At 36.2% G+C, this 26,553-nt stretch overlaps 13 protein-coding genes across 13 annotated transcripts; 7 read left to right on the top strand and 6 right to left on the bottom strand.

Annotated features, from left to right (window-relative positions):
- Positions 1-328: 328 nt before the first annotated feature.
- HOS3 (histone deacetylase) lies at positions 329-2,350 on the bottom strand (the record flags this gene model as incomplete). Its single annotated transcript, XM_071054365.1, has 1 exon — positions 329-2,350. One exon carries the CDS (start codon positions 2,348-2,350, stop codon positions 329-331), a length of 2,022 nt encoding a protein of 673 aa, XP_070909058.1.
- A 918-nt stretch (positions 2,351-3,268) lies between these two features.
- Positions 3,269-4,093, top strand: IDI1 (isopentenyl-diphosphate delta-isomerase IDI1; the record flags this gene model as incomplete). The annotated part of the gene is made up of 1 exon (XM_071054364.1): positions 3,269-4,093. One exon carries the CDS (start codon positions 3,269-3,271, stop codon positions 4,091-4,093), a length of 825 nt encoding a protein of 274 aa, XP_070909057.1.
- Positions 4,094-4,449: 356 nt separating this feature from the next.
- MRP51 (mitochondrial 37S ribosomal protein bS1m) lies at positions 4,450-5,478 on the bottom strand (the record flags this gene model as incomplete). Its single annotated transcript, XM_071054363.1, has 1 exon — positions 4,450-5,478. One exon carries the CDS (start codon positions 5,476-5,478, stop codon positions 4,450-4,452), a length of 1,029 nt encoding a protein of 342 aa, XP_070909056.1.
- A 651-nt stretch (positions 5,479-6,129) lies between these two features.
- On the top strand, positions 6,130-7,989 carry DBP1 (putative DEAD-box ATP-dependent RNA helicase DBP1; the record flags this gene model as incomplete). Its single annotated transcript, XM_071054362.1, has 1 exon — positions 6,130-7,989. The coding sequence occupies one exon, from the start codon at positions 6,130-6,132 to the stop codon at positions 7,987-7,989; it is 1,860 nt and encodes a 619-aa protein (XP_070909055.1).
- A 292-nt stretch (positions 7,990-8,281) lies between these two features.
- VPS30 (beclin 1) lies at positions 8,282-9,847 on the bottom strand (the record flags this gene model as incomplete). Its single annotated transcript, XM_071054361.1, has 1 exon — positions 8,282-9,847. The coding sequence occupies one exon, from the start codon at positions 9,845-9,847 to the stop codon at positions 8,282-8,284; it is 1,566 nt and encodes a 521-aa protein (XP_070909054.1).
- Positions 9,848-10,232: 385 nt separating this feature from the next.
- Positions 10,233-10,844, top strand: MEI5 (Mei5p; the record flags this gene model as incomplete). The annotated part of the gene is made up of 1 exon (XM_071054360.1): positions 10,233-10,844. The coding sequence occupies one exon, from the start codon at positions 10,233-10,235 to the stop codon at positions 10,842-10,844; it is 612 nt and encodes a 203-aa protein (XP_070909053.1).
- Positions 10,845-11,232: 388 nt separating this feature from the next.
- TFB2 (TFIIH/NER complex subunit TFB2) lies at positions 11,233-12,750 on the top strand (the record flags this gene model as incomplete). Its single annotated transcript, XM_071054359.1, has 1 exon — positions 11,233-12,750. The coding sequence occupies one exon, from the start codon at positions 11,233-11,235 to the stop codon at positions 12,748-12,750; it is 1,518 nt and encodes a 505-aa protein (XP_070909052.1).
- A 307-nt stretch (positions 12,751-13,057) lies between these two features.
- RNY1 (ribonuclease T2) lies at positions 13,058-14,386 on the top strand (the record flags this gene model as incomplete). Its single annotated transcript, XM_071054358.1, has 1 exon — positions 13,058-14,386. The coding sequence occupies one exon, from the start codon at positions 13,058-13,060 to the stop codon at positions 14,384-14,386; it is 1,329 nt and encodes a 442-aa protein (XP_070909051.1).
- A 76-nt stretch (positions 14,387-14,462) lies between these two features.
- Positions 14,463-15,146, bottom strand: RNJ42_04193 (uncharacterized protein; the record flags this gene model as incomplete). Its single annotated transcript, XM_071054357.1, has 1 exon — positions 14,463-15,146. One exon carries the CDS (start codon positions 15,144-15,146, stop codon positions 14,463-14,465), a length of 684 nt encoding a protein of 227 aa, XP_070909050.1.
- Positions 15,147-15,619: 473 nt separating this feature from the next.
- KAP120 (karyopherin KAP120) lies at positions 15,620-18,706 on the bottom strand (the record flags this gene model as incomplete). Its single annotated transcript, XM_071054356.1, has 1 exon — positions 15,620-18,706. One exon carries the CDS (start codon positions 18,704-18,706, stop codon positions 15,620-15,622), a length of 3,087 nt encoding a protein of 1,028 aa, XP_070909049.1.
- Positions 18,707-19,544: 838 nt separating this feature from the next.
- Positions 19,545-22,133, bottom strand: NAN1 (Nan1p; the record flags this gene model as incomplete). Its single annotated transcript, XM_071054355.1, has 1 exon — positions 19,545-22,133. One exon carries the CDS (start codon positions 22,131-22,133, stop codon positions 19,545-19,547), a length of 2,589 nt encoding a protein of 862 aa, XP_070909048.1.
- A 1,166-nt stretch (positions 22,134-23,299) lies between these two features.
- Positions 23,300-24,031, top strand: HHO1 (histone H1; the record flags this gene model as incomplete). The annotated part of the gene is made up of 1 exon (XM_071054354.1): positions 23,300-24,031. The coding sequence occupies one exon, from the start codon at positions 23,300-23,302 to the stop codon at positions 24,029-24,031; it is 732 nt and encodes a 243-aa protein (XP_070909047.1).
- A 956-nt stretch (positions 24,032-24,987) lies between these two features.
- Positions 24,988-26,547, top strand: TBF1 (Tbf1p; the record flags this gene model as incomplete). The annotated part of the gene is made up of 1 exon (XM_071054353.1): positions 24,988-26,547. The coding sequence occupies one exon, from the start codon at positions 24,988-24,990 to the stop codon at positions 26,545-26,547; it is 1,560 nt and encodes a 519-aa protein (XP_070909046.1).
- Between the last annotated feature and the right edge of the window lie 6 nt (positions 26,548-26,553).

Genomic DNA, 26,553 nt, shown 5'->3' with positions numbered 1-26,553 from the left:
GATTAATGAGCATTTGTTCATTAAGTTAAGTATTAACAATGTTAGTATGTTATTGTACTATGTATTATTTAATAATATATTTTCCAGCAGAATTAATATAAAATTTACACGACTGTATTTATGCCTCGTGATTGTATTACTCGGTTTTGAACCAATAAATTAAATATTATAAACAATGAGTTATCGAGTAAGTATAGTTAATAAGGTAATATGCATTTGATATTGAACTTTTAACCAAGTTCGATTTTTATGAACCAGCACAAATTGCCATGATATCAATATAATACCTTAGTTACATGCTTTATTAAAATGAGAAAAATACTAGTAATTACCATCTTCTTCCGCTACGTGTAGTGTGTTTTGGAGCGGTGGAAATATGCGAAATCATCGAAATATCACTGTCATCATATGTTGGCTGACTAGATTGTACCTTTTGTTTTAAATGCTGAGTAGTACGGCTTGATGGTATTTTGTACATACCATTGCTCTGAAGGTGACGCTGTTTCTGTTCCTCTTTATATTTTGGAGTTGCATCATCTATTTGCTCAAGTTCCAGAGTTTCCAAATGTCTTGATATATCATCAATAGTAATGTCTTCAACTGTACGATTAAATGTCTTATTTAGTTCCTCATCATATTCATAATCATCATCTTCCTCTTCACTAGATAATTCTTGCTCAACAAATGGTACAGCTTCTTTAGGCTTCTCGTTTTTAATCGTTCTGCCACGGCTTTGCGAACGTTTAGTTTCCTCCATAGGAGCCTCGGATGGTAAACGTTTTTCTTCCTTGACATGAGATTTTCTCAACCTTTGTGCAATTGAAGTAGGAACATCGCTATCTACAACATTAGCCTTCGTGGCTAGTATTGCTTCTTTGAACAAAACCTCTTCAAATTCGGGAATCATGGCTCTCCCTAATCTTATAACTTCCTCTGCCCATATCCTAATAACGTCTCTTGATTTTTTAGTCTTATAAGGCTTCCAATTTGGTTTGCAACCACGTACTATCTCTTTGACGACTTGTTCAGAGCCCCATTCATTGATCCAGTCCTGGTTTTGTAACCCAATCAAATGAGAGAACACACCAGAGGTAATAGCTTTATCAGAATAACCACCTTCCATCAAAGATAGCACTTTCCCTTGGCAATGCATTTGTGCTAATTTTAACGCATCTTTAGTAAAAGTAGTATAGAAACTAGTTGGCACATTTACGGAGTGTCTTTGCATAGACGTTTGTTCGAACTCAGAGGCGTCAAATCCCGCGCTGATCACTACCATACCCTTGAATGGTTTTCCTAAGTCATTCATTTCAGTTTTGGCATTCTTGAAAAATTCATCAGCTTTAGCAAACAAAGTTCTATACTTTGATTTGTATAATTTTGCAAAATCATCCTCGGTTGACCATTTTGATAAGTGAACATTCCATATATTCAAATCATGAGAATTCATAATACAGGTAGAAGCATTCTTAATATTTTCCTTCGTCGCAAAGCCAGATTCAGTAGGAAACGAGTTAATATCATGCATAGAGAAGTAACCAACCTTAGGGAACTCAGCAAACTTTTTACCAAATTCATTGTAACCTTCATCACTAGTTTTTTCATCCGGTTTAAATCCGGCACGTTTCCAACATATATCTTGAGTTCCGTCACCGTGATGTAAATCGAAGTCCAAAATGACAGCATGTGTGACATCATATTTGTCGGCTGCATATTCGATACCTATGTGCGCGTTGTTAAGCAAGCAGAAGCCCGAAGGGGTTGCATAATGACAGTGATGACCTGGTGGTCGTATAGCAACAAATACTCTGTTGCTGATATGCTCGAGTGAAGGACCAGTAAATATAGAGTCTACACCAGTCTCGACAGCTGCAATTGTTCCTTGTAGAGCCTCTATCGTCTTAGAAGTCAGGTATATATCACCAGCATTCCAATTTGGAGGCACCTCTAACTCCCCTTGAGACAGTCTCGCATCCGCATGTTTGCATAATTGCAACACTTCCTGCGGCCACTGAGACCCATGTACTTTCAAGACATGCGGCGAAAGGAGAGAGCTCTGGGCTGTGTGGGCACTCTTCAATGTAAACAATGCAGGATACATGGTTATAGCAGCCGCAATTCCCATTGATGCAGCAAGGAGTCTCTCTGGCCTCTCTACGATAGTTTTCTTGTATGACTTCGATACCCATTCTCTCCGAAACTCATGAGACAAGGAATAAGGTGATAACACAATAACTGCCTTTGCACTCTCTGGAATCTGTGCTGCAGCCCTAGCAGCACTTATAACATTTGGATTGTTCTGCACAAACAGCTGAAATTGCTGGTAAAACTTGTTCAACGGATCTTCCATTTAGTTTTTTTTTTTTTTATATATTTTTGTAGCTCTGGTGATTAATTGATAGCTTCTTAATGATTATGAGGAACAACTTATTGGAAATATATAAAAAGACAAACCCTTAATGCTTTAAGTAGTATTTCTTTTCTCGTAATTTATGGCGAGGGCTGTTATGATAGTAGGTAAGCACTTATTCAAGAAACGCCAATAAAACGATAACGAATATATCAGTTCAGATATAAATATTACCTCAGATATAAATAGTTGAAAGTATAAATGTTTAATATAATTTTTTTTTTTTTGTCTTCCTTGGAAATCATATCGCCCAGGAATAAATGTAAACAAAGGAAACCATGTGATATAATCGTGGTTTGTTATTTGATACCACCAAGATTACATTGTATACTGGAATTGATTACCTCGTATTACTACGTAGTTGCAACGTAATACTACACTGCTACCTTGTATTGTTGTATTACTACACTTCCTAATATTATTGTATTGCTGTAGCCCTAGCCCATTATTTTGTAACATTGTTGCTGCAACACTTTTGCGTTGCAATACAAGGGCCCTTCCGATATCAGGATGGGTGGTGTTGTAAGTATTGTATAATATTGTGAAGCTCTTATTAACGTGGCTATCCATTGTGTATTGCCTATTGTGTATTGCCTATTGTCTATTGTCTATTGTCTATTGTCTATTGTCTATTATCGGTTAATAGCTGTGATTTTTAACGGAGTTTAGTTCTGTGCGGGTGTTTCTGTGCAACTGTACCGGTATTCGCAGAGTGGGTGAAAGTGAAAAAAAAAAAATTGTTATATAACCCAAAATAGCACCATTAAGCTATATTTTAAATTGTTATAACTTAGTTTTGTAGACTAGAAGTACTTGTTCTTCTAGTTGTGAACACCATCAGATAAAACATATAAACAAATGGAGTATAGGAAGTTAGTTGAAAGCTTGAGTGGAGACGATATTTTGGATAAGTTTCCAGAGATTATTCCATTGCAGAAGAGGCCTAATACTCATTCCTCTAATGAAGAAGTGTCTAAGGAGGACAATGTCTTCTCGGGACATGACCAGGAGCAGATCAGGTTGATGAATGAGAACTGTATAGTGTTGGACTGGGAGGATGAGGCTGTTGGTGCTGGTACGAAGAAGCTCTGTCATCTGATGGACAACATCAACAAGGGTTTGTTGCACCGTGCTTTCTCTGTGTTTATTTTCAATGAGGCTGGTGAGCTTTTGTTGCAGCAACGTGCCTCGGAGAAGATTACATTCCCTGACCTATGGACTAACACTTGTTGTTCGCATCCTCTGTGTGTCGATGATGAGCTCGGTGTTGATGGGACATTGCCTTCGAAGGTTGCTGGTGTTAAGACCGCGGCCAGTAGGAAGCTAGAGCACGAGCTCGGTATACCGGAAGGCGAGATTGCCACTAATGGTAAGTTCCATTTCCTAAACAGAATACACTACATGGCTCCTTCCAATGAGCCATGGGGTGAACACGAAATTGATTACATCTTGTTCTACAAGATTGAATCGGGCAAAAAATTGACTGTTAACCCTAACCTGAACGAGGTTAGAGACTTCTGTTGGGTGTCAGCCGATAAATTGAAGCAGATGTTCCAGGATCCCAACTTGAAATTCACCCCATGGTTCAAGATCATTTGCGAAAGTTACCTATTCCAGTGGTGGAACCAACTAGACGACTTGTCTTCTGTGGAAAATGACACTGAGATCCACAGAATGTTGTAAAAAAAGACTCTACAATAAGTCAAAACCTTTTACTCGCTGTTGTTTGACTTTATATTTATAGAAAAATTATAATTTTCTATTGTATGTGTATATTATAAAACAATGATATTTATTTTCAAGAAACTTATCTATGAAAGTTTAATAGTTCTTAAGAAAGATAGGAATATGTTTAATTACAAAGGCAGATTGATAATGCTTGGAATATTGTATATAGATACTAAAATAAGAAACCTGAACATGAGTTATTCAAAAATTCGTAAAAATTACTTCTTGTCATTAAAATAGATAAATGGTCGATATATTTACAAGCAAACCATTTTTAATGATAGGAGAAAATAAGTGGGTTTTTGTTTCGTTCACGATTTGTTGAATTCCAATATAGCCTTCAATGACTCGGCTACATCACTCTTTCTATCACCGGTTGGGTATCTCACACCATATAAAGGTTTAGGAGTGAAATTCTTTCTGAAGTTATTTCTCAGTTGTGGTTTGAATAACCAAGTGCCCTTGGCATCTAGAGTGATGTTGTTGTTATTGACGGAAAGGTTTGACACTTCGAATGGATAAATCTTGTCTCTCATTGAGTACCATTTGGCTGGAGTATGGGCGATGCTAGATGACGCTGCGGCATTAGCTACAAATCCACCGATAGCAGCGATCTTGTTGTCATTTTCTGTGGCTACAAACCTACCAGGTACAATCTTCTTCTGGATAACACCGTTTGGAGAGTTTCTCAATCTTCCTTGTAACGCGTATGTTAAACCACCAGTGCCTACCATAGATTGAGCAGAGTTCAATCTCATCTTCGTCTTACTCTTGTAGTTATCTAAGAACTCTTTGGCATACGAGAGCATGTTGTCTGGCTTTATGAAAGTTTGATTCAGAACAGCAGAAGGGTGTGTATCCGATAGCCACTTCTTAAATTCCTTGCGTATCCTTGCAATCTGCATTTTCTTGGCATTGGTCAGGTCATTGTATGTGATAGCTGACTGTGGCTGACTCTCGAAGAAAAATTTTGTGAATACCTCATTTAAGGAGGAGTAGTCCTTATGCGTTTTGTTAAATAGTGGGTTCTTAGTGTTCGCATTGTATGTGGGACTCAAGCCAAGCTCTTTAATTCTTAGTTGGTTCCATTGTGCGCCGCCTCTAGGCTCAAAATCCGTAATACGCTCCTGAGTGTCCAACTCGTTGAAGATCAAGTACTGAGACCGAATTTTCGAGGGTAACGACGCCTTCATACCCCATTCCTGGAATTTCAGCAGGTTAGGCTTCGTCTCAATTATCTGATGAGTAGGCATACTTTTCGGTTTAGAAGAATTAAACGGCTTTGACGACTTATACACCTGGGCTAGCCGCGAGCCACGCAACATATTTGACAGTGACATAATTCTTGAAACAAACAACAGCAAACAAACAAAAAGGCACTGGTATATTAACTCCTCACTTCTAAGCTAGCAATAAGGCAATATACAGATGTTTCTCACTATTTAATACTAAATATATACAAAGAACTTAAATACAACTACCTGTTGTCGCTTATTCTCTGTTCTGTATATCTCTCTCTCCCTCTCTCTCTCTCTCTCCCTCTCGGCACTTGGCTCCTCGAATAAAGAAAAAAATTAAATGCCGAGATTATTTTGGTTACCCGGATAATTTCAATATTCCGGGTAATTATTATGATCCGGGTAACAAATGGTTTTAGGGTTGCATTTGAATTGTTAGGGTTGTTATTGATTTTTATAGGGCTTTTACTTGTTTTTAAGGGTTCTGTTTAGAAATCCTGTCAAGAAAAGGTGGGCCCAATGAGTCGGCACCAAATTTAGAAAAGCATCCCTTATATATATTTATAGACTAAAAAGCTTAAAAGTGGTTGTAGCAGATATCTTTTGGATATATTTATATTTTAGCAAGTTAGTTTAATAGTTCTATTGTGATAATATCTATTGACTGTATTACATAATACTGAAAAATAACACAATCATATAAATAAAGTGAAGATATAAGGTTGAACAAAAATAAAAAGAAATAAAAAACAAATGTCAGAAGAGAAGAAGTACGTTCCACCTCATATTAGACGTTCTGGTTTGAATCGGCCCTCTGTTCTACAGTCACAAAGTGATCGCGGTGATTATGCTGATAGTGGGAGACGCGGCGGGTTTTTCAGTAACGATAGAGATAAGATTATGGGAGATGGGCCTAGGCGAGAGAATGACTTTGGAAAAGGGTTTGAGTCGAGGAGTAACAGTCATCGGGGTGGGTTTTTTGGGTCTAAGCCCTTTGGAGACTCTAGGGATAACAGCCGGCGAGGAGGCAGTGGGATGATGAATAGCGGTGGGAAATACGGTTGGGTCCATGGGAAACATGTTCCTTTCCCCAGAAATACTAGGATAGAACAAGATCTTTTTGGTAGTGACATCGATCATGTGACGTCCGGTATTAACTTTGATAACTATGACGATATTCCTGTAGATGCTAGTGGGGAGAATGTTCCTGAGCCCATCACTGAGTTCCAATCTCCGCCATTGGATCAACTATTAGTGGAAAATATCGAGCTTGCTAAGTTTACCAAGCCAACACCCGTGCAGAAGTATTCTGTGCCTATTGTAACGAATAATAGAGATCTAATGGCCTGTGCCCAGACTGGTTCTGGTAAGACCGGCGGGTTCTTGTTCCCAGTGTTGTCAGAGATGTTTTTGAACGGACCAGCACCACCTCCACAGCAGGATAGACAATATTTTGTCAGGAAGACGTATCCTACAGCTCTAGTACTCGCACCCACCAGAGAACTAGCAATTCAAATATTTGACGAAGCCAAAAAGTACACATATAGATCATGGGTAAGACCTTATGTTGTATACGGTGGTGCACCTATTGGGCAACAGATAAGAGATATGGATCGTGGTTGTAACTTGTTAGTTGCAACACCTGGTCGCCTTAACGATTTACTAGAGAGAGGTAAAGTGTCTTTGTGCAATATCAAGTACTTGATATTGGATGAAGCCGATAGGATGCTTGATATGGGTTTTGAGCCGCAGATTAGGCACATTGTTGAAGGATGTGATATGCCTGATGTGAACGGAAGACAAACTCTGATGTTTTCAGCTACTTTCCCATCCGAAATCCAACATTTAGCAAGAGACTTCCTGAAGGATTACATTTTCCTATCGGTTGGTAGAGTTGGTTCAACTTCTGAGAATATTGTTCAGAAGGTGATATATGTCGACGATTATGATAAAAAGTCAGCTTTGTTAGATATTTTAGCTAATGAGGTAGACGGATTGACTTTGGTTTTTGTTGAAACTAAGAGAATGGCCGATCAACTCACAGATTTCTTAATAGTTCAAAATTTCAAAGCAACTGCCATTCATGGTGATAGAACTCAAGCTGAACGTGAAAGGGCGCTGCATGCTTTCAGATCTGGTGTAGCTAACATTCTTGTAGCCACAGCTGTTGCTGCTAGAGGTTTGGATATCCCTAACGTCACTAATGTAATAAATTACGATCTACCTACAGATATCGATGATTATGTTCATAGAATTGGTAGGACTGGACGTGCTGGTAACATTGGTGTTGCAACCTCTTTTTTCAATACTAATAATATGAATATTGCTAAAGAGCTAGTTGATTTGTTAACAGAAGCTAATCAGGAAGTCCCTCCATTCCTAACAGATATGGTAAGAGATTCATTCAGAACAGGAAGAGGGGGTCGTTCGAATAGAGGTCGTGGTGGTGGTAGCGGATTTAATAGTCGTAGTAATAGTACTAGGGACTATAGAAAAAGCAATAATGATGGTTGGGATTCATTTGGCGCAGCTAGAAAGAACTTCAGGAATAATAATAACAATAGTGAATGGGGATCTGGTGCGCCAAAGTCTGGGAGTAGTTCTTGGTGGTGATTTATTTTTATATATTATCCATTCTACAGAGACTTTCTATGCTTTGTGACTAATAACCCTTTGCAAGCAAAATATAAAAGAGATATATAGATGTGTGTATATATGACTATAGAAAATGTGATGAATGAATGTTAAAATGTGATGAATGAATGTTAAAATGTAAATTAATATTTTTTTGATAATAGGTTAGTTTCTGATTTTTAATATTTTGGAACCTGACATTATGTTCATTTCCTTCAAAGAGTTACAATTTGACAGAATAATCATAAAAATTAAAAATCTATAAAACTTATTACAATTTAGATAGTTTACTGGAACTATATGCTAGTAGCCACTTTGCATTGGTTAATAAAAACTTCATAGCGGTAGTCCACTCTAGATTTGGCTCCGCACCGTAAAGCTTTACGGTAATACCATTTATCAAATCATTGTCTATTGTATATGGCAATTCATACTCATTAACATGATTTGAATTCGTACTACGGGCTGACACTGATCTTCTAGTAACATTTTCTCCATTATTTACACTTTCGTAAGTCTGATCTGCACTAACTCGTCTACTATCGATATCTGAAAGGCCTCTTGAAACCTGCTCAAGTACTTGAAGTATGCTTTCTAACCCTCTATCAAAACCTGTTTCCTTTTTGAAGAGTTTTCTGAGATTGAAACCAGTTTCCAAAAATAAATCATACGTCTCCCATTCATTTTTAATCTCGATAAATCGTGATATTTTAGAAGTTGAGCCTAGAGGTTGTAACTTATATCCGATAAGTTTTATATTTAAGTTGCTAGTAATTGTAACCAATAGGAGTACAACTTGTCCCAATGCAGCATTTATCTCAAAGTGCGACACTTTACAATCATCATAACTACCAAGCCTCAGATCATTGATAGTTGCAAATGGACCAAAATGAGATATTCTAAAGCTTTCGTTATATATATTCGTCTTTCTCAATTGATCTAATCGGTTTAACTCGGTCTCGTATTGAAAATGCAAAGATTGTATATCATTTTTAACCTTTATTCTGCTCCAGTTTTCAGCATTTTTAAACCTTAGCTGCTGTTGTTTATCAGCTTCTAACAACTTAACCTTCTCAGCAAGTTTGGTGAGTTCTTCGTCCAGTTCCTCTTCTTCAGCTTCTTTTATCAATAGCTCCTTTAGTAGTTGTTCTCTTTCTTCATCAAGTAGCTTGCCCTCATTTTGGTACTCTTTTTTCTTTTCATCTAGCGTTTCTTTATTTAATCCACCACTATTCTGCTTTTCTAGTCTCTTTAAGAATTGATAATAAAGATCTCTTTCTTTGATAGCCTTTTCATAATCAGATTTTAATCGTTTAATCAGTATATTACAGCAATCTTGACATATGGGATAGTCTATATTCCCATCGGAAGTCGACATTATTTCAAAAAGTTTACTCAGTCTTACAATTTGCGTTGATAACGTCTTAGTGGTATCTTCTCGCTCAGTCTCTGATTCATACTCGGACTTCTCTAGATCAATTTTCCTAGACTCACCTTGATCACTTATATCATCTTCCACCTTTTCTTGTACTTCTTTCTCATTCTTATTCATTTTCTTTGATATCTCTGGAACATTATCTATAGTATTCACGAACAGATACCCAGAATCCTTGGCATCATCTTTCAAGGCTTTCCTTAACTCAGCTCCTTGCTTGACTTTCCCCAACAGCTCCTGTTCATGCTCTCCAAGCTTATATGTCCGTTTCTCATTCTTAGAAGGAACCAATAGCGCTCGCTGAGACCGGCTCAGATCTAACAGAGTAGGATCCAATTGCAAAGGCAGATGACAGTTCTGACACTTGTACACCTTGAGACTGTCTAGTTCTAACTCGCTCATTGCTTACTTATTAATCAATACAGAAACATTCAAAGACAATATGAAACAACCACTATCATTCAGTGTTCGTTATTCATGTATGTGCTTGTTGAACTTGAGATATGAATATGTATGTGATAGGGCACATTTATTACTATTTCATCTTATTTTTTTTTTTTCTCAGTTCCACGGAACTTGAAGTCATCGACGGGAAATCAAACCGCGGAACCCGATTAGCAATTCTACAAAAGGCGGCTAACCAGCTTCAGCGGTTATAAATATTATCCTAGTTATATTGACACTGTCATTTACTAATACCTAATAAAGTAAACATATACCTATATATCCGATAAGATATAATTACTCTGTGAGTGTGATCGTGTGTACAATTTGATTTCACACTAGAATGGGTTCGGATTTTGACAATACCACCCTTGTCGATGATGAGGAACTTAGGACTGTATTTGTAACCAAGAAGGTCGGTAAGCTAGCATGCAACCAGGGCAAATTAGGCAGTAAGTACCTGTTACAAGAAGTCAGGAGAGAGATTAGGAGTCAAGAGGGTGAGATTCGGGAATTGAAGCAGGCTATACGAATAATAGAGGAGAATAAACTTGCCAAGTTGCAGAGCTTAGTTCAGAAGTGGAGAACAGTGTCACAAAAGACCATGTCTTACCTTCATTATTCTACATTGCAAAAAATTGAAAAAATGGGTGGGTTTGAACGGTATCGGGAGATAGAAATGGAGCAAAAGAAAAGGGATGTAGAGGTCGAAGTCCTTAGATATGAAGAAGAGATGGAAAGTTTCTTGGAGTCAAATGATTTTAGCACTTTAAATGAAGAGGATCAGATTGAGTATCGAGAACAAGTGGAGTCTAAAATGGAAGAATTGGAAAATATGAAAGAGAAGAAACTGCTACAAATTGATACCGAGTTTGAGGATAAAACCACCAGTTTTACCATGAAGGAATTGGCACAGATTCTAAAGGTCCAATATAATCTTGTCTTTCCAGAATAAAGTACAATCTTTTTCCTAAATGCAATTGTTCATGCCTTCTATCCTTGTTATTTTTCGCAGTCCAGAATTATAATGGTAAGAAAAACAACATAAACTACAACTACTCAATTAAACTGAAATTAAACTAAAAATGCTTTGCTTTGCAAAACATCTTGTAATTGGTTTTTAATTAACACTCCCTTAAAAAAAAAATGTTATTTTCCCAATATTTGATTATCAAAATTTTCGTACATAGAAAATTTATCTGTGAAAAATTCAAGCGATCATTAGGGACTTTTAAATATTAAATGAAGGAGGAATTAATATTAGAGAGGTAATTCGACTAATACTAGTTTTGGTTTTTGCGCGGTTTATCTTAAACTAAATTTAATCCAAACTATACAACAATATGAGTTACAGCGGGTTGAAGCATTCCATTACCCAGTATTTAGAGGAGATACCAAGTCAGGTTCAGACAAGACTATACAAATCACCAGCAACATGTTTAGCAATTTATAGATTACTGCCACCATTGGCAAAGTTCTTCATAATGACCAGTATATTCAACGACAAGGACATATCCCTGCGCGATTTAGATCGATGGGTTAGGTCAAATGGTAAGACACAATTCCAAGATGCTATTAAATCAATGAAATCGCTACATCTTTTGATACCGACAAGAGAAAACGGTCAGCTATTAATTAACCTGAACCCTACTTTTAGGATTAGTTTTAGAAATGCATTGACAGGTGGTGAAGTCAATAACTCGTTTGGTGTAGTTATTGAAGAGGATAAATCTGATAGTGTCGTAACATTGCCAATTTTAGATGAATACGCAGCAACAAAATGGGAGACAATTCTACATTTTATGGTAGGTACTCCGTTGGCAAAAATCCCATCCGAAAATGTCCTAAACCTATTGAAACATAGTAAATTAATGGAAGAAGTACCCAATTCAGCTGAGTTTATGATCACTAACGAGGGTTTCCAGTTTTTATTACAAGAAGTAAATTCGCAAATATGGGCGCTATTATTACAATATCTAAAGCTCGCTGAAACATTACATATGGACCCAGTTGATGTACTTAACTTCATCTTCATGTTAGGTGCTTTGGAAGTCGGTAAGGCATATAGTACCGAGGACCTAAGTAACACACAGAAGAAGATGTTAAATGACATGAGAGACTATGGTTTAGTATTCCAGAAAACCAGTAATCCAAATATCTTCTATCCAACAAAGCTGGCTCAGATGTTGACATCTGATACCAAAAGTATCAGAACCGCATCTACTGCGATGGATAGTGTACTGAGCAAAGCAGATGATACTGCGGCTGTAACTGCCGATAGTAATGAAGATGATTTAGATACAAAAAACGAGAATATTCAAGATGGTGCATTAATTATCGAAACCAATTTCAAATTATATTCTTACTGTAATTCGCCTTTGCAAATTGCTATATTAAGTTTGTTCGTTCACTTAAAGACACGTTTTGCAAACATGGTGTCCGGTCAAATCACTAGAGAGTCTATTAGAAGAGCTCTGGTGAATGGTATCACAGCAGAACAAATCATTGCTTATCTAGAATCACATGCACATCCTCAAATGCGTAGACTGGCGGAGGAAAAGTTAGAGAAGAAGTTAGAACTGGATCCAAATTGTAAAGACCCGTTACAGGTACTTCCACCTACTGTAGTGGACCAAATTAAACTATGGCAACTGGAATTAGATAGAGTAATGACTTATGAGGGTTCTCTATATACTGATTTCGATAACAGTCAAGATTTCAACATGCTATGCAAATACGCTCAAGATATTGGTGCACTTTTATGGAAAGATGACCGTAAAAGAAAACTATTTGTTTCTCGAGAAGATAACTCACAAGTACTAGAGTATGCGAAGAGAAAGATCAAGAAGAAGGAGGATTGAACTGTATTGTATCACTCAACTATGGTTTCCTATTACGGCAAGTCCGCGTACATGCAAAAATCGCACACACAAAAAAAACGAACAAAAAAGCAACAAAATCAAAAGTGAACACAATTCACAACGAGTCACTTGAAAGGGGGGAAGACTCAATGAAGCATACCCTTTGGCTTAATCATTAATATATAGATCTATATACATTTTAGAAGTACATTTCTGTATATAGAGAAATTAATTTGCATTCAACATCAACATATTAAAGAAAATATAAGAAAAAGAAAAAGCTCCTAACAGAAGAAACTAACTAAATATGATTTTGAGAGACATATCACCTTTATTACAAGGTCTATTATTTGGCAGTCAATATCCTTCAAATCTCGCTGCTAGTGATTTCGCTCCTAATTGTCCAATTGACCTACCATTCTCATGCACGAATGATACCTCCATCTCTGACCTCTGTTGTTTTGAATACCCTGGTGGTATACTATTACAAACTCAGTTCTGGAATTATGCCCCATCGAAACCTAATTTGAATCAAACAGAACTCGAGGAAGAATTGGGACCGATATCTTCTTTCACTATTCATGGCCTATGGCCTGATGACTGTTCTGGTGGATATCCACAATTTTGTAGAAGAAACCTATTTATCGATGATGTTTACTATTTACTGAAAAGTAAAGAATTGAATGGGGATGATCCGAGCTTACCTATTTCAGGGGAAGATTTGTTAGAAAAATTGGATACTTACTGGAAAAGCAATAATGGGAACCATGAATCTCTTTGGATCCATGAATATAATAAACACGGCACTTGTTTGAGCACATTGCAACCAAATTGCTACAAGAGATGGGCTGGTGTTGACAATAATGAAGCTAACCTATCAGACCAATATTACAAGAAGAGGGCAGTATATGACTATTTCCGAGTTTCTTATGATTTATTTGCAAAGTTAGATAGTTATAAAATGTTAGAAAAGCATGGTATTTCCCCAAGCAACACAACATCATATTCAAAAGCTGAAATTTTACAAGCTTTAAGTTCGGAATTTGATGGTGTTGAGGCACATATCAATTGTGACTCCAAGAATGCATTAACTGAAATATGGTACTATCATCATTTGAAGGGTTCTATATTAGATGAACAGTTCCAACCGATTCCATCACTTAAATCATTTTCTAGGTGTAAAGACGAGGGTATCAAATATTATCCTAAGGGCTACAATCCTAGAAGAAATTATCCACCAGGTAAGAAACCTGCATTACGGGGGACTTTAAGAGTCAGTGATTATGGAGGATTTCTAATTAAGAATGGAAAATGGATGACAAAAGGAACACCAGCCAACTTCGAACTCATTAAAGCAGCATTTGGAAATTTCTATCTCAAATCTAGAAATGGATTTTGCAGCGTCAAAGATGAAAATTCTAATGAGTTAGTCTGTCGCGGTCGTTCACAGCAATTGGCTACCCAGTTCGAATACGATGAAGAAACTGGTCTTATAGGATATTCCGGTTCATTTGAGTGGGCGACTGATAAGTATCCAAAAAACAGTCGTACTCGTAGAGAGTCCATTTTTTCTGTTAGTAATGGACAAAACAAAGAACTGAAGTACAAATTCAAACTGAGATTCAACAAAAGATAAACTTCATGTATTTATTCTAGTGTGTAGAAAGGATGCTTGAAAACTATGTTAATCATGCCTAAACTTCATATACTGCTTATCTTTTTTTATAACGTGGATCTGTAATCTGCATTAATCTAGTAGTGCTATCATCATAATTTGAGAATATTCTATCGCTTTCGTTATTACTTCTATTTTTGTTAAAATGGTTTATAGAATTGCTTTCCCATACCATTGTAGATGGATCTGAATTAGATGGTCTTTGTTCATAGTTTGGCTCTACAACGTTTCTTTGTCCTCCAAAAATTTCGTATGACCATTCCATTTTACTTAACCGGCTTTCCAAACTACTTATTTTATGTTCTAAATCATGATTTATGAATTTCTGTTGCTCCAATGATCTTTTCAAGTCTCGTATACACTCTTGCTGCTCATTTATAACTCTTCGCAGGAACTTCATATCATCCTGTATAAAATAATCTTCCTGAAACCTCTGAGGCAATTCACTTGTAGCTTTTCCTGCTGATGCTCCGCGTAACTGCTGCTTAAGCATTTCATCATGACCGTTAGTAGGCTGATGATGTACGGAGTCTTGCTTTCTAATCGGAGAGCTATTGCTGTAAAATCTCTTTTGTTGCTCAAACTTTTGAATCTTCGGCTGGGAGAGGAGATCAGAAACCTGCTTTTTAGACTCCAAGTATTCTTTTCTGATGTGATTTAAGGTGTCGTCATTAGTTTTATCTTCGTTATAGCCGTGTTTAAGTGGGTCCGATCCAGACATAAAATTCATATTATTTTTTTGGTAAATAATGAATTAAGTGAAGATAATTGTTGCCTAGCTGATAATGACCTAGTTGTCCTGATTTTCACTTTTAGTGATCGATGAATGATAACTAAATGCCTCAAATTGTCTATCTGAACTCTCGATGAAGACTATAGTTGATAATATGAACTAAATTATATCCGCCAAAACATCTTCAAGATAAATATCGTGTCTTCCGGGTAATCTTTGAATTACAAAGGTATAATTTAAATTCCTAAATACTATATTATGTTGGGCTGGGTTGAGCTGCTCCCATGACTATATGATTATTTTAAATTAATTAATAAATGAGTCTTATATATCTCAAATTTAACTAAAATGCTACTAGGAAAAAAATAAAAAACATAGAAAATTTATGTTATCTATTAAATGCGGATGGTGTAATATGATAAGAATTAAGATTGAAAGAATCGATAGACACCTTGTTATAGTTACTTGTTTTCTTGCATCGACAAAAATAATTGTAAATTTTCAAAAATTGTAGGATTAACACCATTAATAAATGCTTGGTATTTGTCTGGGCCTAAGTGAGACTCAAGAAATTGCATAGTTTGAGAAATAAAATCTTTCAAACTGATGTTGTGTGCAGGGTCATTAGCTCTAATTAACTCGTGGTGTCTCATTTGTTCACTTGTTAATGGGAAAAATTCATAAGATTGCTCCGTTACAATATCGTTCAAGTGGTATTTTTCACAGTCACCGCCATTTGTTTCTCTTATCTCTTCTAACATTTCAATCCATAAGGAGGCTATTGCTGGAAATTCCTCAATCACAGAAGACACCCCTGACCTAATTAAACTAGATAGTCCTAAAATATGAACCTTCTTCTGCTTAGGGTCGTATATGTCTTTGAAGCAGATAATCCAAATAGAAATAAACTTTCGAACAACTTCATCAAATGCCATATCACTCACGACTAATTTCCTTTCAGCAGCAGGTAACTGAAGGTTATGTACTGAATTTGGCAGAGTTTTATGATAAGTAGATAAGAATTCAACATATGCGCTAGGGTTTACGAAACAAATTCTTGCAACAATCTGTAGAACCTGCAACAATTGGTAGCTCGATAGTGACTCTTCCAATGTGATGCAATCTAATAATGCTTTTAAAATACCATTACGGTAAAAATTTTCTAAAAGAAGGCTCTCAAAATTTGCTTCATTTCTTAGAGTCAAAATCTCCCAAATCTCAAGTATCAATTGAAAAGAGTCCTCTCTCAACTTTAGTAAATATGATGAAAGCTGTTTGAAGATTTCTGTTAGAGAGTCATTGGAGAAAAATTGCTGTGGTTCCAAGACTAATGCATAACTCTTAATAAGCTCGAGAAGGGTAGGTAATATTTCAGTATGCGACTCAACCCCTATATATATGTATGGCAATAGTTCCAAAAAACGTGAATCTAACTGGGCTTTGTCTGGCATATAATTTTGTAATAAAACTCCCCATAGTTCAAAAGCATCTTCATTTAAGAGTTGGTATTCCGGAGCACTTGGATTGCATGATGCCATCAGAATTGGAATTGAAATATCCCATGTCATGTAAGAGAGAGGACCTAAAGAACTAGCTAAATGTCTTAACAGTCTTAATAGAGCGTTGCATAAAATGGCTTCAGTTGCATTGTTCGTGGCAATTTCCCATAAATCAGGAACAATTTGCAAAACCTCTATCAACAAATCTTGACTTATTAGTGGCTTTGTTTGGATTATTAAGTCACTCATTGTATTTAGTACGTATAGTCGGGTTTCGGTTAGAGATACTGATGGAAGGATTTTCCTTAGCAACAGAGAAGCAATTGTATTTAGGTAAGGCTGGAAATTATCTTTGTTGAAATTCCAGTCATCAATCATTGTCTTCAAAGATTGTACAACAGTTAGTAAGACAACTTTATCTTCTTCCGATGCTAGCACTTCAGAGAAATATTTGTAACATAATCCTTTACTTTCTTCTGAGCATTTGACAACCGACCACTCGTTAATAATTAAAGCAACGCGGCGTCTTAAGATCTTTAGTCTCTCGCTAGGATAGTTCATGTTAGTTGCTTCCGGTAGGAAGACATCTACAAGTAGTCTGTCAAAATCAACGGTATCGCTAACTGCTGGTGCACTGAGTTGGAAAGCGGAATAAATTGCGTCTTTTTTCAAGAAGTCTTCCAATGAATCAGACAGGGAACTAGTTGATGATTCAATTTTATTCAACAAATATGGCACTAGCATTTCGGAAAATGTATTGATTAAATCCTGGAAAAAATTTTCAGCGCACGGTCTGATCTGGTATTCATAACTGGCGGCCATTTGTTCATTTATCCATTCTTCCGCATCCATAAACCAATTATCTAATTCAACAACTCTAAGTTTCAAGTACCAATCCATTAACACATCTACAAGTTTTTTGATCAAGTTCTCATTCAAATATTCATTGTTGATTTTTGTTACAGATGCCTCAATATTTGCTTTGTCACTTCTTGCTTTCAATGTAACAGCGCCTTTTTTAGAGACAAAATTAATTACTCTTTTTATTATCATGATACCTCTAATTGCTACTTGTTCCCAAAAATCACCGGATACATCAGGATTCTCCTCGTAAACATTGGGTGCCTTGTTTAGTAAAAAGCTAGTGTATGAGATCAAAATCTGAGTAGAACATGGTAACAGAATAAAATTAGCTGGTGAATTTGTAACCAGATTGAAATATAGTTTTCCGAAGCACTTGATAAACTTTTCATATAGGTCAAATTTCTTGAAGTTATCGTGGTTTGCTATTAAGACGTCAAAATGTGTTATTGATAGCTTCATAAACTCGCATACAGTTTCATCACGCTGTGGATATTCATAACCATCTCCTACCATACGTCTTAGTACTTTAAGAGCAAGATATGATATCTGCAACTTCGAAAAGTTATCGGAATTGGATATATCCGAGTGAGTCCATTCATCAAATGACTCTAAATATGTCCTAACTACTAATGAGAATATCAGGGGAATTTTACTCTGCATTGCAGGTCTACACCTCCCGATTCTCGCACCTCCTAATATTTTGACAATTTGATTAACATGCATCAATATGTTGTATACCTGTATATCGTTTTTATAACTTTTGGTTAGAATTTGTTCTATTGTCTCAAAAAGATTAGGCCATTCAACAGGAAAGTCAATTCTAGAAATCCTGGCTGTGGCTTGTGCGTTTTGGATACACAATTGATTGTTCTGTTCATCAATAACCTCAAATAGTCTATTTCTAATTGAGTTCTTCTCGTCCTTTCCAATGGCATTAATTCTTGTACTCCTCCAGTACTTTTCAACCCCATTTTTAAACTGAATAACAGCTAGCCATCTGACGTGTAGCGAATTGGACAGGTCTAGGTAAATTGATTGTAACAAATAGTGGAATCCTGGTTCGGTCTCCCATTGCTTTAATTGTCTTTCGGCTAATTTTTGACTTCCAGTGCCCATACTTTGCATATTACTAGCTTGCTGCAAAACCTCTACAAGGTTTAGTTCAGTTAGCTGAATTTGTGACATGCTTGTTTTGTTTTTTCTAATCAAAGTTAGGTATAAGTATTGCAATTTTCCACAATTAGTCTTTAATTTTTCAGAATATTATAATGAAGATTTTTATATAGCCTCTTTCGCAGCTTTTTCAATAGAGTCAAAACTAGTTACTTATTTCATGCAATGCCAATTATAGAGTGGTTTCAGGATCTTTTTTAAGCCTAAGAAACGGCACCTTTATTAATTGGGTGGTTTTAAAAAGAGTAACAGCTCAGAGATGATTAATTATTTATGCCTTAAGTATTATAAGATACAGATAGTTAATCCTTTCGTTTTGCAGTAACTTAAAACACCGATGAGCTAGTTATCTGTTCTTCCTCTTTTATTAGGTTCACAGTAATATATAACACCAAAACGACACTAAATTTTCTTCTGTTATTTTCCGTTACTTGAGGATTACTTCATAAAGTCGCCAAACAGCAGAAAAGTTAATACAATATACTATATCAATTGATTAGTTTCCTTATAATATTTGAATGGACCAAATTTTATCACCCAATTTCACTAATTTTGAAGGGGATAAAAATTTCAATTATATTAATAAATCCGGGTAGTAAATTGGCTTTCGCCAATTAAGATAACCAAACCTATAAGGGCTGTAATGTGATTACGACCAACTCTTGATTCATGCAAATAGTATTATAGTATAATAGTATAGATGTATTTATAAAGATGACAGTACTATTCATAGTTTTTTTTTTTAAAAGTGGAAATGATGCTTAGAGAATAAAAGAAAATATGATGTTGTAGTATTCTTGTAATGACAAAATGAACATTCAGTTCTTAATTCGGCAAGTCTACTTATTTATTATTTAAGGACTTTCATTACACGATCGAATAGAGTGTCCATTTGAATATTTTGAATATTATCCATCATGCTGGTGAAGCTGTTCATATTGATAGCCTTGTTTGCAAAGTTACCGTTGATAAACTCTAAGTCAATATCTTGTTGATCTTCATCAACACCTTGTGATGCACCTGCCTTTACAGAGGTTAGTTTGCGTAGTTGATCATGGAAGTTACCATGCTCTGATGCCAAATTATCGAAAACGCCTTCATTGTTAACTTCGTCGGACATTTCAGTACTTACTGTAACTCCTACCACACCTAGTCTAGATTGGATATCAAGGAAGAAGAAGTCACTGTCATGATTCCATTCAATCCAAGCAATATATTCGTCGTGTTGGTAGCTACCAACCTTTTCAGAAAGATCAGAGCTAAAGATTATTATATTGGACCTGTATTGTAAAGTTTTATTGTTGGATTCGTCAACACACTGTTGGTTCACAGCCAAAGCTATTTGACCAGTTTTATAATTGCAAGTTATTAGTCTTGACATATGACTGTTTTTATAGACACCATCAATGAATGGATAAAGATCATAACTGTATGTTATTTCTCCTTGTAGAACGTCGATAGCGTATAGAGTAGTCTTGGTTGCTACGATTAAAGTAGTATCATTTGAAAGTAGAATAGCCTGGATACCAAAATCTAGGTTGAACTCACAAAGTGGAGAGTCGAATTTTCTTAGGGTATCGAAATCTAGAATTTGTAGTTTATCGTCAAACCCATGGAACACTAAACTGCCATCTGATGACCATGCTAAAGAGACAGAATTACTGAAGTGGTTAAAGTTAGGTAAAGATAGCTTTTTCAAACACCAGTTCTTTTCATGTTCATCGAAGGCCCAGAACTTCAAACCACCATTATTATCTGCGGTGAGGCAACCTTCACCAGAATTGACACTTTGAGGGGCTACAAGAATCTTAGTTATAGGTATACTTAAACCATGTGGGTTCAATACCTTAGTTTTTAGATTCCACTGTTCCTCGACAGAAGACTTTTCCCAGAATTTTAATACATAACTTAAATCCTTAGAAGATGGCAAATCTGCAGGAGGGAATTCGACTTCTTGTGTTATCATCCACTTACCACTCTTGGTGAATTGGACTTCTATTATACTAGGTTCTTGGATGTTCAGTTCACTTCTCACTTTACCCATAGCTGCCGTGGTACTAGAGGTCATATATTGGTACGACACTGGTTCATTTTTGTAAAAATCATATGACTGTACAGCAGAGACATGTGGGAAAAATATTTGTTTTGATACAGGATTAACGCATGCAGATACGGTAAAATCCTGTCTTTTATTTTTTAGGAGTTTTTTCTTCTGTTTTTTTTTGGATACAGCTGAAGACGCTACTGAATCAGAGGTCTTAGTGTTCATAGCTGACACTGGTTGTGTTCCGTTCTTAGTTGTAGAGCTAAAAACTGGCAATGGGCCACTGATGGATAGTTTGGATGTTAAGTCTGTAGCATTAAGCAGAAGTATCTGGTAATCTGCGGAGCTAACGTTTTCAGTCAATTGTAAAGTAAGAGAGTAGTACTTTCCTTTACCTACAGTTTCGATATCAACGATAACACCATTTAGTCTTGGTAAAAACTGTTGTAGATTAGATGACAATTGCCAGAAACTTAACACTTTTTCCCAACCACCAGACAACAGGTAAGTGCTATCATCAGTAAACGAAAGACTCAACACGGAGTCGATGTGCCATTTTAGTAACCTAATCTGTAAGTCTTCTATTTGTACAATGGTTATAACACCAGATACAAACCCAAGAGCCAATTGGGCACCTTCGTTGTCGATTGCCAAGGTAGAGATATTACGGGCATTACTGGATTGTGAGATGTTACCTGAGGGAAGAACTGAGTTCAGTTCAAACTTGGATTCTAGGGACTCATCAAAGACTGAAACGGAAGTGATAAATTTCTTGGACTTGTTTGAGTTCTCTGGGTACTCTTCAGCAAGATAAGCTAAGAACTGTTCATTATTAGACCAGTTAATCAGTTGCACGTTATTGAGAACTTTAGTCTCCTGCAATGTAACAGCATCGTTAGAAAACCCACAGTCATAGAGACGGTAATTGTATAAATTATTATCCAGCCTAGAGTGACACAGCAGTTTATACTCAGAACCTGCGTTAGATAGAACCTTAGTGACAATCTCCCCGGTAGCGATCTCCAACGTCACATGTTTTGGGCTTTCCACTAATTTACCCTTCAAGTTCAACACTAGTACATGACCATTACTAGTCACCACGGAGATGTGGTCCTCGTTATTGTCACCAGCCAAAATATCACCCATAGAGATGTGAATTATAGTTGCATCGTCGTTGCAGAACACAGTATTTAGAACTTCATGGTTAGGATATTTGATAGTCTTGACACATTGCCTCGTCTCAGTGGAGTACACTTTGATCTGGTTATTGAATGGAACAATGTAGTGAGTCAAATCATCAGAAAGCAAGATGGTAGACTTATTACACGCAGCACTTCTAGCTAATGATGGTTTACCACCAGAAACAAGAGATAGATGGAACTTATCAATCTCCATTATTATTTTTAATCTATATCTTTTTTTGTTTATTTTATTTTTGTTATCTTGGATTGAAATAAGGAAGCTTTTTTTAATAATACGCTATATCTTTATCATACTCATATAAACTCATCTCATCGCTTATTCTTCAAGGTTAAAATTTTTTTTAATTTTTCATTATTTAATTTTTTTTCAAACATTACCCGGAGAGCGAATAAAAGATTTAACTTTAAAAAAGAATTGTTCACGTGATTGAAAATCACGTGAACAGACCACGTGCCAAAATGAGTACAAGATGATACAATATAGATAGAAAGTTATTATTTTTTTTAATTTTTCGCGTTATTATATACCCGTTCTTTCTCCTAACGTTTCTAGGTGATGGGTTTCTATTTGGGTAATCCATTGTGTTTAGTGCTGGAAGAAGAAGGGGGGGGGGAGGGGCCGAATCAAAGAAAAAAGAAAAGAAAAAAGAGAAAAAGAAAAAAGGAGACAGTGATCTTCTTTCCGCCCTCCGTCCCCTACGGCCTCCGTCTACTACCGGCATCGCTCCATCAACTAAAAACAAAAAAAATTAGCAATCGCGTATTACTGGCGTAGTCTGTTGTGCATAGTGCGTAGTCAATAGTGCGTAGTGCGTAGTGTGGAAGATGAAAAATGTTAGTGGGTGTGCTTGTCCATACGTCGTAGAAATGATATGAAAGACGGTAAGGGTGGGGGGGAGAGGTGAAGGAAGAGGCAGAAGAAGAAAGAAGAAGAAGCACTGGTAATGGTAATAGTAATAGTAATAGCAATAGCAATAGCAATAGCAATAGCAATACTACTAGTTGTAGAAATAGAGTAGACGAGGAATAGAGTAGACTAGAGAAGGGAGGCAGAGCTTAGATATGAACTGATTCTTAGAAGATGCTGTGGATTAGAACAATACACAAAAATCACAAAACAAAGCGAAGCGTAGCGAAAAAAGCGATTTGAGAGAGAGAGAGAGAGCAAACAAACAAACACGAAGAGGTAGAGAGAGGGGAACGTATATAAATAAATAAATACCAAAATAAATAAAATAAATAAATATTCTTAAAACATTGTTTTTTTGTCGTATTACTTTATACTAAAATTATAATTATTAAACCGAAATAATAAATATTAATAATCATTATTATAATCACTTTATCAAACGAAAAAAAATGCCTGCTGTTAAGAAGACTAAGGAGAGTTCTCCCAAATTGAGTTATAAGGATTTGATCACTGAGGGGTTGAAGGCTTTGAATAGTGGTAAAGGAGCTAGTCGTGTTGCGTTGAAGAAGTATGTTAAGGATAACCATCCAGATGTTTCTAGTGCTTCCCTATTTGATAGTTACTTCAACAATGCCATCAAGAAAGGTGTTGAGACCAAGGATTTCCAATTCCCAAAGGGGCCTTCTGGTGTTTTGAAGCTTGTTAAGAAGACTACCTCGACGACGACGACGACGAAACCAAAGGAGGAGAAGAAGGTGACTAAGAAGACTACTACAAGCACTAACAAGAGTGGGAACTCTAAGAGTGCACCAAGTACTGCTAGTGCTTCTTCTAAGAAGAAGGCTGCTCCAAAAAAGGTGACCAAGACGCCTAGTCCTGCTGCCAAGGCTACTAAGGCCAAGCCAGCTGCTAAGAAGAACGATAAGGGTGTCACTTACAGAGAGATGGTTCTAAATGGTGTTATTTCGATGAACAACGGTAAAGGTGCCTCACGTACTGCCTTAAAGAAATACATCAAGGACAAATATCCAACCAATGTTGAGAAAGTAGTGAATTTTGATTACTTGGTTAACACAGCTATCAAGAAAGGTGTTGAGTCTGGTGAATTGTCCCAGCCTTCTGGACCATCTGGTATGGTTAAGATCTTGAAAAAGGGTAGAGAATCAGTCAAGACACATTGAGAAAGAAAAAAATTGAAAAAAAAATTGAAAAATTAAAAAGTTAAAAAAGTCTTAAAAAATAATAAAGAAAACTATATCAGTATCATACCTGCGAATGTTGATTGATTGTAATATTACCAAAGAAAAATAAAATTTTCTCTTTTCTCAATTATTTTTTTTTTATCATTTTTTATTGTGTCCTATTATATTATTTTACCATTCTCATTACTATTTTTATTTTTATTTCTACCTTTATTATCTTCATTCCTTTATTTTTTTTTTCACTACAACTAATTATTATAACTACAATCTTTCTCTTTCTTTTTGTTTATTTTACTATTAAGAAAAAGAATTTTATTAATCTACTTTATCCTCTAAAAGAATAGGAATACAGAAAGCAAACTTCTATTATATGTTTATATGTGTTTCTTTATTCCATTCCATTCTATTCTATTTTTTTTTTCTTTCCCTTATATTATGGCCTTTTTTTACTCAATATTGTACTTATCTAAAAGAAGAAGAAAAAAACTGTATTATATCCTCTCAACTTAAAAAGATATATTCTGTATTCATTTAAAAATTATATCTATTAATATTTTAATATCCTGTTTCCATATATCCCCCAACCCAACCCACTCGACTAATAATTAATATACGTCTATACGTGGATCGCGCTATACGACTCGAAAAAAATTTTTCCCGTTTTTTGTTTTCGCTTTTTGGGCAAAAAGCCCGACTTTAGGGTTTCTTTGTTATGCATTACACGCCAAGGCCTCTTTTTGTTTAGGAAAGACCCAAAAATAAGAGATCCATTTTAGGTTATATTTAGGTCTTTAGGTCTATTCTGCCTTTCCCTTATTTTTCTCTATCTGTCACGAATAGTATATACCCTTAATTTATATTTCTTTTTTTTGCTCTGTATACATATCCATCGAATTGTGCAATTGCTTAGTTGCGTTTATTGAATTTTCATACAAATGATGACTGGTTCTTATTCTGAGATTGATGGGCTCAATCGTTTCTCAGATATACTCAATGATCTGCCAGTCAAGACTAGACTGGCTCTCTCATCGCTCTCTTTGCTCGATAATGTCTCTACACAGTTGCTACGGTTCTTGATTTCTAACTCTAATACTCCTAATGTCATTGCGGTGATATCTAACAGAGACAATTATGTTGCTACCGGTGAATCAGAGATATTTCATACCCTGGTGAGGATTTTTAAGAACATCAGAGACATATACGAGTCAAGAACACCTTTGCTAAATGTTGGTAATGTTGCTCCTGGTCTATGGCTGCTTAACGTGCCACCACCATCTTTGTTGAATGGTCATGAGGCTTATATCATATCCGCGGTGAGAAAAGCTAACCTGGTGACGTTTATTCTCACGGTCATAAACTCTCTACCATACGGTTTCGATTTCTTACAAAATGTTTACCTCGACGTTTTCTGCCCGAACACTATCTTCACAGACCAACATAACTCTGATCAGACATCAAAGTTCTTGAAACCTCAAGCGATTATATACCTGGACTTGAAGACACATGCTTACATCGCCTCCATTAAGGAACATTTGGGGTTTGATAACCAAATCCCAGAGAAGGAGAAAAAAGACTTGCTGGATAAAATATTCCCTGATGATATTGCTCAAGTTTTGATGAAGCGTAAGTTGGCTACAAACGGTGAAAAGAAAGTCTTGTCTCCATCCGAGAAGGAGTTCATAGGACGTTGTGAACGTCGTAAAGAAAATCTGATGAGTATCGATGATTACAATAAGCTGCAGGCAAATTACGATTGGGTTTACTTCGTGAAAGAACTATTAGAATACTGTGGTAGAAATATTAACCTCATAGTTTGGGGTAAGAAAGGTCGCGCTAAGTCTGTACTATTTGAATTCGATACCGCAGACTTTGACCCGCAAATCCTATATGCTACAGGTTACCATCAGACGTCTAACATACAGAGAACCTTGGATATAGCAGAGCCAGAATCGAATAGATTGACGGAAGCTGAAAAACATTCCATATCTCCAGAACTGCAAGCACTCACAGAGGAAGAAAACGCAGTTATTCAAAATGAAGAAATACAAAGAGTGTTCCAAGATACCGCTCAAAGCTCTAGTGATCCTGAGCCAGCTAGCCTCTTACATTCTGATGAAAATGTAGATACCCAATTAATGGGATCAACTAGTGCTGTTTTGCCGCATATTATCCCAAAGTCATCGGCAGTTAAAATTGCCAAAACCAAGAGGACGTGGTCTAAGGAGGAGGAAGAGGCATTAATTAATGGTCTTATTGAATTAGGTCCTGCATGGGCCAAAATTTTGGATCTGTATGGCCCAGGCGGGAAAATAAATGAACATTTAAAAAATAGAACACAAGTGCAACTAAAAGATAAGGCTAGAAATTGGAAACTACATTATCTGAAAAATAATAAACCGTTACCACCTTACTTGATGAGGGTTACAGGCACAGTTGAAAAGGGATCGAAACAAAAGAAAAAAATAATGAAAAATGCCTCAGAACTGCTAAGCTGATGCTGA

This window comes from Nakaseomyces bracarensis (genome assembly GCF_045282275.1).
Source record: "Nakaseomyces bracarensis strain CBM3 chromosome Unknown Scaff13_0, whole genome shotgun sequence".
Taxonomy (NCBI): Eukaryota; Fungi; Ascomycota; class Saccharomycetes; order Saccharomycetales; family Saccharomycetaceae; genus Nakaseomyces; species Nakaseomyces bracarensis.
This window is presented reverse-complemented; position numbering and strand designations above follow the sequence as displayed.